We start from the raw sequence: 12,385 nt of genomic DNA on the forward strand, positions 1-12,385 counted from the left end.
AACATTAGTTAAAGTATTAACAATGAACAATACATTTAATATATCATATTATAATCATTTTTGTTAACGCTAGTTAAAAACTGTTTGCTCTTGTTAGATCTCAGTGCATTAACTAATGTTAACAAACACAACTTGTGATTTTAATAATGCATTAAGAAATGCTGTAGAAGTATTGTTCATTTGTGGTTCATGGAAACCAATCTAGTGTCAACTAGTGAAACCTATTGCAAAGTGTTGCCAAACAAATGTTTGACCAATACAAAGTTTTAACATTCTACTGCTTTAATGGCTTTTGACAGTTATTCTAAAATGTGCACAATAGTAATTCTGAAGAATGAACCTATGTGCATACTTTAGCCTCAGTGATGCTTTTCAAACTGAAAGAATGACTTGCATATGAAGAGTGTACATATATACAAAGGCACAAAATGTGGAGGCGTGTTCCTTTTGTTTGTAGTGCTATCACCTGTGCACTCTGCAGGTGGGGTTTCAGTGACAGGTGGTGTTTGGGAGAGGGAGGGGGGTTTACTGTGGGCCCTCGAGGGCTGATGGGGGAAATGCTGTGCCTCGGAAGTATTGTGCCTGACACATGCTCCGTCTGCTGCCTCTGCGCCGACCCCTGCCTCTTTTGTTATGCTGATTAAGGCAACAGGCACCGTCTTTTGTTCGAGTCAGAGGACGCGAGAGAGAAAGAGAACGAGCACGGAGGGATGGTCACGCTCCCCGTGACCTTTACTCTTCTCTTCTTCAACGTCACAAGGCGCGCGCAACAAAAGCGAGCCAGCATCGGCTGAGTTTCTCACATCGCGACGCGAGCGAGCTGAGGCTGACACAACTCTTCCGTTCACATACGCTGGCACTGGACTCATGCACGCTCGTTAATCTAATTCTAACTGAATGCACGCTCGTTAATCTAATATCTAACTAAATGCACGCTCGTTAATGTAATTTCTAACTGAAGGGAGTGCAATGCATATTGTAAAAAAGCGATTCAGCAGGTGGCTTCAGACTCTTAAAATGACTTGAAGACGGGATGCACGAAGAGGGACGCAGATGCAATAAATAGAAGCTGGCCGCAGTCGTCATGAAACTGATGGGGGAAACGTAAAAACGGACTCTGGAGAGAACTTAAAACGTAAGACAAACACAAACACCGGAGAAAGGAGCCATAACACTCGCTGGTTTCAGAACTTGGACAGCTCCCTCGTTCAGCCGCCTACACACATCCACCGTGAGAGGATTCAGCGGAACTACGGCACACAACCGACTCGGTATTCACCCCTAAAACATCGTGACGCCATGGCAAGTGTGCTTCAGGGAGAGAAGCAGCTTTTTGAGAAGTTCTGGCAGGGCACGTTCAAAGCCGTGGCGATGCCGAGACCCGAGAGCATCATCGTCGCCAGCATCACCGCGCGCAGAGCCGTGACAAAGTGAGTCCTGCAGCCTGGGGCTTCTTATGCCCTTTCTAAAATGATGATTAGCAGTCGTTTGGTTTTATAATACCATTTAATAGCATTCCTTTTGGAGTGCCAGATATATATATATAAAAAAAACAACAACATGCTAACACTTTTTTTTTAAGGTGTCCTTGTTACACGTTACATGTGCTTACTATTATAATACCAAAAATGATACATAATAACATGCAAGTAACCCTAATCCTAACTCTAATTGGTATTACTCTCATGCATAATTATACTGTACCAAATACAAATTAAAATAAAGTGTAAGATAGCAAAATGCATTATTTATTCCTGAAATGTGTCTTGTTTTTGTTTTGTCTACCATCTGTTGTGTATTGGGATCTCAGTACACGCTTAAAAATAAAGGTGCTTGAAAGGTCCTTCAAAGCAATGCCATAGAAGAAAATTTATGAAGAATTTAAAGAAACATCAATTTCTTATCTTTTTATAATCTGAACAACCTTCTTTTCGCCACAAAATCATGAAGGTTCTTCAGACGTTAAAGGTTCTTTATTGGAACCAAATATGGTTCTTCTATTGAATCGTGAAGAACCTTTATTTTTAAGAGCTAGCTCTCTCAGATTTCTCATTTGGTTGCCCTTGCTTGTGTTCATGCAACTTTTTCTCCCATTTCTATATCACACAAACGCTGTGCTCTCCTGTGCTCTACATTCATCATCGTCCGTCCTTCACTGGAGGCCAGTCAGTTTCACTTGTGCACACATAAGTGCACAGCAGAGCGAGAGGCTACATAGAGTCCTAATGAATCAAGTCAGAGTGGAGCCCTTCATCATGCCCTTAGGTTAGTACATGAAGATGATCTCAGCGCCTTCTCCTTCACCCATGAATTAGGAGGCATGGCGAATAGAGAGAAAAGGCGAAATAGCGATAGAAAAACCAGGGCTTTGCTTCCCTTTCCTTCAGTTCCTGTTAATCAGGATCAAGCCTTACTCCTCGCTCATTACGCCGGTAAGGAGTGCAGAACTGATTTGTGATTCACTCTTATGCATGTACCTTTCCATGCACTGTGTAACCCATCTTACAGTCTCATGGAGATTGGATTTGCAGTGTAGAAGCACTAAGGTTTTATCGTAGTCTGTTAGCACATAACTGCTTCATAGTCGAAATGCACCGCAAACCTGCTGCTTACTGTGTCTCAGTATTCTGTAAAGACAGCAAATGTAGCATTGCTTTAAGGAAATGTTGTTCCTGACTTGAAAGAGAAATCGTCATTTGAAGTTGTTTAAATAATATAATTGACCTTAAGAGTTAAACTAGTTGTTTAGAATTTAGGATTCTTGACAAAACATTCTTTAAATTTTCAAACAAAAATGAAAATTCTGAAACTATTACTTACTTTAATGTTGCTCCAAACACAAAAATATATATTTTTAGAAAACTGTCAAGTGAAAATGATGCGTAAATGATGACAGGATTAAAATTTTTGGATGAAAAAATCCTTTATAAAGTGTATTGTCTCTTTAAAAAAGAGGCTTTTTATATTGTTGTTGTTGTTATCGTCAGAGAGAACGTTAAGATTAAAAATTCACATTGTTAATTTTGCTTCCAGTAGCCTCTTCTCGCTCTTTCATTAGTCTCTTCCTCTCTACCTGTTTATCTCACTGTGAATATTTACATATTCATAAGTCTGCTCGCCCTTCAGGGTGCACCTGACGTTGATGTTGATGTGTACAGGGTTGGTAATGACAGCAACATTAACAGCCAAATCAATATCACTGATTTAACCAGTGCAAATTCAGCATTCGGGGTCATCTTGGTTGTTTTTACCACAGGCAGAGATTGCACAAGCCATTACGAGATTTTAAGATGTTAAAATGGTTGAGAAATAAAATGATGTCTTTCTGTTTGCAGTAATAAATCACAGAGCATACGGCCCATCAGCTTGTAGTATCAGCTGCATGACTGGAGAAACATCATTATTGGTTATTCAGCTGAAAAATGCTGGTCACCTATGCATGATTTTTTTTTCTTCTCTACTTAATCGGCTGTGTTTAATTTTCCTCCTCCTTTCTCGTGGTGTCACTGAGCTTTCAAGAGTCCCACAGCGCAGGGCGATTACAAAGGGTGTTGCTGATCCTCGTCTGTAGACCTAGTGTTTTCTGGCAAGACTAGAGAGATGAGTTCACCCCCGTGCAGTAAGAGGGTCACTGTAGCCACACAATCTGTTCTTCTCAGTGGCAAACCTCATTAAAAATGCAGAGGGTTTCAGCTGGACTCAGTCTAAGTGTGTTTGTGTGGGTTAGGAAGCAGATGGCCCGTGGGAGAAAGAGTAAGGGGGACAACCCCATCCCCTAGCAGATGTTAGTTTAACTAGGAGAATAAAAAGATTAGGGTAACAGACCTGGGAATGGGACTGCTCCCGAATCTAAAAGAAGAGAAATCACTATATTACAGCATATAGTAAACAATACAAATCCTATAAATATATACTGTATACACACACATGAGCCTAGAATTAATTGTATAATGCATTCCCAATTTGTTCAACTATGGTGTTTATAAAAGATGTTGTAATATATATATATATATATATATATATATATATATATATATATATATATATATATATATATATATATATATATATATATATATATATATATTTTTTTTTTTTTTTTTTTTTTTTTTTTTTTTTTTTGGGGGGGGGGGTGTACAGGGAGCTAAAATACATATTTATAGAGTCTAAATAAATGTTTTATTCAGTTTACTGCTGACTATAATAGTAAAATCTGACTCGTACACTTACATCCATTGTTTTTCTCTCAAAAATGCAATTTTGCCCCTATGCGAATAATTGACTGGTACTTGTCATATCATCTTTAAACTTGCTTTTAAATTGCTTTTAAAACCCTGCTGCTAACATTCAAGCGTATTTACTTGGTCTTTTCTTTTTACACAAATTTCCAGGGAAGGTTTATTTTTCTTCAAGACATGTTTGCTTTGAGAAGGAATTGAGTTTACCGAATTGCTTGTTTCGTAGATTGATTGTTGGTCTGCTATTGATTGGACTGGATGAAGCTGAATGAATTGAAGACTGCGGTTACCCTGTCGTTCATTATCATAACCCAATCAAGCTCGTGTAAGATTTTCCACAGCCATTCTCTTGTGCAAAAGCTAAATTCCGATGTATTAAACTGCTATTGACCTGCAAATCATTATATAAAATACTGTGTTTTATGTAACATCTATAAAGCTTGGTGCAAGCCTCTATTTTTTGTTTTTAATTGAGTAGTCACCACAAACCCAAGCTACTGCTGGAGCTATAAAACGAACAGAAGGACAATGATTTCAGTGCTCTTCATTGGCGAGGTCTAGTACATCCAGTCTTTCTTTAGTTTTTTCTCTGAAAGCAGAAGGAAGCGGGATTGTTCAAAGGTTGTGTTTGTCAAGGCCTAACATATGTAGAAGCCAAGTCAGAACTCTCACTTCCGTTTAGTTCCAATTAATTCGATTTACATCAGCTTGGTCGCAAATAGAGTTATGCCATTCCAAGGAATCTTATTTAGACACTTATTTAGTTTTTTGTAAGGCCGTTTTGCACAATTTCTCTTGTTCTTCTGGGTGGGTGGGGTCTCTGTCTCACAGACAGCTGGAGAAATACTGATATGGTTGCCAGGCCTGCAGGGTTCAGCTATAATTCCTTTTAAATGTAGCCACCGTTTCATTCCAGCAGAGGCAGAAGACACATTTTATTTAGCCGGAAGAGAGTCCAACATTCAGTCAATAACAAGATGAAAAGCACAGCTGTGAAACACCAGGGAGATGCAGTATATGGACTTGATATGGAGGACTTACTGTATGCTGGCGATCTGATACTCGAGTGATGGAATATTTCATGTCTGTTCTGAGAAAGTCAAAATAAAGTCTTAATCGTCATTATATAGCGCGTCTAACACCATTCATGTGAGAGTATGAACTGTGTGTGCATGTAAATATGTGCTGCCATTCACTTTAGAAATGTATTAAAGCTCTCTGGGCTATTTCAAGGTTATTCTGCACAGCGTCGAATCTTTCTTTTGTAGATTGGATTTTAATCACAGTGAACTCCACATTAAATCACATTTCCCCCGGAGGAATGTTACACTAAATGTATGCTTCACCCCCATCTTACCCTTTTCTTGTGGAGCCCACAAACCTTTACTATGTTCAGAGGAACTGTAGAACATCGCTGGTGAGATTAAGGAAAACGAGGCACAACCTGGGGTTATTCTGGAGTAATATCACCAGGATGAATAATCCATAAAGTGCTGGCACAGGACTGCATACATTTATGGAAGTAATACTGATTCCATTAAATATTAACAGCCATATTTAATGAGTATAAATCCACTTATGCACTTTTTTCCATGCCTTGATAATTTACAGACTTTATTTCAGCTGAATAAAGTTTTAACAGTAGCTCTTTTTCAGCAAATTGAGTGGTTCGGGAGAATTTCAGCTGTGATGTATGTAAAGCTATCTGGACTCATAATACACAATAAAAGCTATAAGTTAAAGTTTCCAGGAGAGGTGCGGTCATATTACACATTTTTCCCAAGGATTTCATCCTGTTTATATTTTGCAATAGCATTTAGAAAGTGTTCGTTTGTTTGCTGGGTTGAACTTTTTGAGAGGTTACATTTGCTATTATTTTATTACTTTTCCTGCATTATTTATTGTGCACGGGATTTACAGCAATGCGTACGTGAATAAGCAAGTTATATTTAACTTTTTCTATATGCAAATAGAATCAAAACAGGCTGTTATCCCACGGAAGATGTTTTCTAGCAGTTCTTTTAGCCAAAAGCCAAACTAACATTAATGTCAAAGGTAAAAAAAAAAAATATAGCACTGCCAAAAAGCATGTGTAACAACTATAAGAAGTGAATACAAATCTCCTGCTTTCACACCTCTAGTGAAATATAAATATACTCAAATGCATTTGAAATACATTTATTTCATGCTAAGTATACTACAAATACATTTTAATTTTTATGCATCAATAAAATGCCTTGCAGTTTTACTTATAGTGTACTAAACTGGTTTACTTCAAGTCTGCTAAACTAATTTTGATGTGTGTATTACCCAAGACAGTCACGACAGGCTGCATGTGTCTTATTCTGAAGCCTGCACCTTTCAGAGAAAGCATTCGGCAGCCACATAATGTCATCTAATTTCAGAAAACAACCATTAGAATGCAGACTCTAATTCCTGTGTGGAGTAAATGACTGTAATTTCTTTCTTACTTTGGCAATATAATGGGTACTTTTCTGAAATATGACAAATGCAACCTTCAAAATGAGACACAGTCTCTGTCGGTCTGTGTAGTAGAATGCTACTCAAACAGGTTCTATAGAGTAAATAAATGCTAAACTTAGGCTATAAATGAACTATCTTCAGCTTCATATGTTGATTTTAATCCATGCTACTGTACATGAACCTTTTCATAATAACTGGAATAAATACAAAACTAGAGCCAAACTAAGACTATGAGACTGAGACATTAGTAATAAATAGTATAGTATATAAATGAAATAATCATAAATAAAGGACATATGAAAACATGTTGAAATAAGGTGCATTAAAAGTCCTTGATTAATATGAATATTTTAATTATATTTTAAAACGTGTCTCCATATACTGTTCTATTAAATAACAGCAAAGTGAGCGATTTTTTGGATTTGGAAAGATTAAACTTAGTTTAGTGAATAAAGTACCACATTTAGCTATCATTTTGTTATGGTGGGTGCACAAAATTTTATTTTATCCTTGCTTCTAGAAAATACTCAATCTATATGCTTCGTAAAAAAGCTTCATGTGGCCGTAAACATTAATATTACTGTGGATTTAAGCACTATGCATCACTAAAGTTTCCCTTTCACCGTGACTAAGCCAGTAAATGTGGTGTTTACATGTAATAATCGTAATATGAGTTTACTTTAAGTAAAGCGATAAAATTATCATCTTCCATTTGAAGACTTATGTTGCATTTCGAGACGAAGCAAAAAAAAAAAAATATATATAGTCGAACAACAATATAAAATGTCCCATTTAGCAACTTGTTAACAACTGTCTTTTTAAAGAAAAGTAATTGTTTAATAAAGTCAAGAGTGGGGTGTGACTGGTGTGTTTTATGTCGTAGAATAAAACATGAAAGTATCTTGAGTTTGTGTGTACCACGGACCTTATTTTAGGGGATTTAACCAAACTCCCATTCAGAAAACTCTTGCTTTCAAACTCACTTCCGGGTTTTTGCCGACACAAACTGTGACATCACAGTTCCATTACTCTATTATATCTGTTTATCTCATTAGAAGTAGTATGAATAGAATGCTATGCCAAGAAGTCTGTATGAACAGATTTATAGGGAAATATTTCCAGATGCAGCAAAAACACACAATACATTTTTTTCTTTCGTGTAAGTTAGACAAAAATCGTAAAAAATAAAAATATGAAAATAGCTAGTTCTCAAGGCATCATTTCTCACGTTCATTTTAAGTTAAAGACCTAAAATAATTAAAACGTTTTTTAAATGCCAAAACACACAACAACAAAAATCTCAAAAATTGTTAACACAATTAAAAGAACCAAAGACTTAAACTACTTCAGTCTGTGTGCATTGAATTGATTTCATACACGAGTTTCAGAATTTGAGTTGAATTACTGAAATAAATGAACCTTTCCACGAAATTCTAATTTATTGAGATGCAACTATGTAAAAAATATTCAAAAATAATTTTCAGTAATCAAATATTATACTGGTCTGATGCAGATTTGGTGTGATGATTTCCTACAGCACCAGGATTGACACAACGTTGATATTTAGAAAATCAGCACATCTTGTTTACATGATGCATAGTTTAACAAATAAATAAATAAATAAATAAAACATTAATTGAAGTGCAACACTGCACTGTATGAAAAATAGCTTTCCCATCAAAAAGTTTGGCGCATACAGTGCCTGTTGATGTTCGTGACATTCAGAAAGCGGTTTGAAGGTAAATCTACACGACTTTGAGAAACTTGATGATATACTCCAGCTAATTAATATCCCATATGTCCAACTTACATGCTTTTTGTAATTTGTTTGTGCCTTATTTACTCGTGCTGCTGCACCGATGATGCTGAACACTGTCGCTCAACACACACACAATCTTCTGAGACTCAGTCGAGCAGGTTGTGTCAAACCGAACATGAGACGAGTAGCAGGCACATCTTACTACAAGCTGTGTCTCACGTATATCTCTCAGCTCGCCGACTCCTGATGCACACGTGCTTTACTGCTATTTTCCTCACCACTGGACTCCAGGAGTGATCAAAGGCCATTATTAAAATGCAAACTTATCAAAGTCAAACCTTCATCGCCTAAATTGAATCATTTCAAGCTCGGCTGGCTCTCCTCTTCTCTGCCTCCCCGTCATTTTTCATTTCCATCCCTTGCCCATCCTCATTTCAGGAAGACGATCTGCCACTCACGCAAAATTGCTTCCATTTGCATAACTGATGCTTCATTTGGGCTGGGACTGCTTCTGTGGCGATGTCACTGCCTCGCCATTGTGCAATAACGAGCGAATGGAGCTCTCCCACCTCTCAATTTAGGGATCAATCTTGCAGTCAAGGACAAGTGTTCCTTAAGTTGACATTTCCTTTCCTTCACCCTCAGGCTGAGCAGATGTTCGGGCTTCAACTGTCTGCACTGCTCTGATAGTAAGCCACGGAGTGATTTATTCAACATCCAGGATGGGCTTTTTAAAATGTTGGCATCAACATGTTCTCTTTATTGTTTTAGGCTCTTCTTTGTAATGTGTATGTTTCTATCGAGGCCGAACAGTGAAGTTTAATGACGTAGAATTATAATAATGCTTCCCTGTATTCTGTATCACTGCGTATTGCATGGGAGGTTTACGTAAAATTGTACTTCTGATCATTAATATTCAGTCATATCTGCTCCGAAAGCTATACATATTAAAGGCAAGAACTCACAAGTGATATCGAACGTCTCTGAAAAAAAAAAAAAATAATAATTTCCACAAACAGTTAAATTCTTCCCAAGTGAAGATTAAGCTATTAAAAGATTGTATCTTCACAGGCTTTGAAGAACGTTTTTCAGAGGCTATCTTCAAACACACTGTTATCAGAAATTAATACTTTCACATATGTGTTTCAAATAGTGCATGTGCAAAACAAGAAAGGCATGTAGATAGGTGAGCAATGACGTGACTATTTCAAGTTTTTAATTAAAAAGGCTTTGTAGAATTTAGAAAAACACCTTACTGTGAGCTAGGATTTTGTAAAGAAGTTGACAACAGTAAATCAGGCCTTTTACAAGGTGCTCGTGTTCCCATGCACATTATAATGAGACTTTTGAATCAGATGCTATTTAATTATTTAAACGCCCTCGATATACAGTATTGCACTTTTTGCCTTTTAATTCTGTGGCGATGCTTTTCTGATCGTATTATATGGAAAACAGTGGCTTGTGGATTTATTCTTAAGAGACCCGTTCTCTTGATCTATGCGGTATATGCTAAAAGTTATTTTCCTTTGATATGAAATTTTCTCTTTGTGTCAAAATCTATAGGGAAATTGTGTGACTAATCAGTTATTATGCTTTCATCCTCTCTCCATTTCTACTTTAAAGTGTCAGGGTCATAAGAATAAAGGTATATGAGTGGGAGAAGGACGGCACAAATTTGACTGACACTTCTGAATGACTTACTGTAGTATATCGAAGCTGACAAGAACAGGGCAAAGTAATGCCACAAGCTTGGAGTTGAGTGTAGTTTTAAACTGGTGCTCCCTTCTATGTTTTATGGTTATTACGATTTTCTGGACTTCAAATTAAACATACAGAATGCACTAAATTGTAATTGTTCCAGACTTTCTTTCGTGACGTGACGATGACGTCCTCTGCTTTTTAAATCTGCCTTAAACTTGCACAAAAAACAACATAAAATATGTTAATTCAGGCAATTACTCATTAGCTTCTTAGAATTTGCAATTAAATCCTTATACTAATGCACTCGTTTTTCTCATTAGCTTCCACTTAATGTAATTAAAGCATAGAGAAGCATGTGTTGCAATATTCGGTCATTTCCTTGAGCTGCCTGAAAACTGAATGGACAGAGTTTAATTAAGCTCATGCAAGTTTATGATATTTACTTCATTTTATTGCCTCACCAGGGGTTTAAGCTTACAAACTGGATAATAACGGCAACAAAATGAATCAATTAGACATTAGTAGATCAACAGTATTATTGCAAGACTGACTTGAAAATAAATTATTTTTGGTGGCAATTCCAGAATGCATTATTAGCAAGTCCCTGTTTGACTTGTGCGTAATGAAATTCAGTTTCAACAGGCAATGAATGTATTCTGTGTACCATATTATGAATAACCTCTTTTTTTAGGACATGCGCCATCAAACATACAGAATGTCACTGTGTTTTGTAAATTGTAGGTCCTTGAGTGCACTTCATGTGACACATTATGGATAACAGAATAATCCACTTGCCCTTGAAAGGGAGCATTCTTGAGGAGACTGAGCGAAGTGAATGAACCTCCCTCGCATAAAATAGAAATAGCCTCTTTCTGATGGGGTACTAAATAATATAGAAGGCTAGTGGAAATGATGGCAGCATTTTTACTGAGCGTCAATATAATGGCCTTCCTACACCTGCTTGTTAGGAGGGGGTCACAGTCCCTTTAATGAGGACTTACAGATTACCAACATTTACAGCGGGCAGTTCCCGCCAAGTGAGGGATTTTCCTTGCATTTTTTTTTTATCTCCCTGTCAAAGTTTGGAAGCATGCATTTGATTTTCTAAATGGAACATTGTATGCAATTACAAATAAATAAAAAAATTCACCAAATCTGCAAAACCATACACTAATTATTGGCCTTTGACTCAGTTTTTTCAATTTCATGAAACAGTTTTTGCACAACAAAAAATCCCACACTTATTCATTGGTGCCTCACACGAAGAGCAAGAAGCTAAGGTTTTAAATAACTATGTGCGTGTAATATATCCCAAAATACAATATTATGGCAAAGGTGTTTGCAACGTAATACAAATGTTTGCGATATGTGATATTCTGAATGCAGTGCATTGCAAATCATTTTGCAAGCGATGTGAGGCATTTTACATTTTCTGTGTGCAATTCTTGGATTTGTGTGTAAAGTTTTGAAAATGTGTAAGCATTTAAAAAAAAGTGTAAATCAATAATTAATTATTGATAAAAGACCAAAGGACTTGGTTGGTGGTCTGTCTCCGCGTGTATGCTTTCTGTGCATGTCCCAGCAGTCTCCCATCCTTTCAAGCGGAACAGTGTCAGCGGGCAACCATTACACAGGCCACTGTCAGTAGCATCCAACTCCAAAATAGCTCCTCTTGCAGTGTTTGCCCGGTTGGTTTCAGTGTCTGGCAGAGCAGAGAGGGGCTGGGTACTGTACCTCACAGAGTAGACGGATGAGTCCTGCTCAGAGTGGAGCCCTCTCTCCATCTGCCCATGTAACAGAGCACAGGTGGGGAGGACAGATCTGATCCTTTGTGCATGCAATTAATGAGCAGGTCCAGGGAGTGCATGTGTGTGGGTGTGTGTTTGGAGCAGAGATATTTTAGTATTATAGTTTTTGTTAATATATTTCACTTATTTAAATGTTAGAATTTTGTTTTGTTAGTGTTTTATTTGGTGTGCACGTTTCTTTAAATTTACCTTACAATTTTTTTTTTTTTTTTTTTTTTTTGTAAATTAAATCAATAATTTATTACATTTTTTTTTCAGTGTAAAGGAGAATTCTACAGGTCTCGTTTGTAAAAAATTGTATCTGAACAACATTAATCAGGAAAACAGTGTGTCAATGATTCAAAATGACCGTTAAAGGCGTTTCAACCGTTGAATTCAGTGATGTCATCATCTCA

At 36.9% G+C, this 12,385-nt stretch overlaps 1 protein-coding gene across 1 annotated transcript in view; it reads left to right on the forward strand.

The window, feature by feature from the left end:
- The first annotated feature begins 518 nt into the window (after positions 1-518).
- LOC113048953 (serine/arginine repetitive matrix protein 4-like) overlaps positions 519-12,385 on the forward strand; it is a 59,841-nt gene continuing 47,974 nt past the window's right edge. Inside the window, exon 1 of the mRNA XM_026210938.1 lies at positions 519-1,430. Within this exon, the coding sequence (XP_026066723.1) occupies positions 1,300-1,430 (131 nt within the window). The 5' untranslated portion in view covers positions 519-1,299. The remainder of the gene's footprint in view (positions 1,431-12,385) is intronic.

This window comes from Carassius auratus, chromosome 30 (genome assembly GCF_003368295.1).
Source record: "Carassius auratus strain Wakin chromosome 30, ASM336829v1, whole genome shotgun sequence".
In the NCBI taxonomy this organism is placed as follows: domain Eukaryota; kingdom Metazoa; phylum Chordata; class Actinopteri; order Cypriniformes; family Cyprinidae; genus Carassius; species Carassius auratus.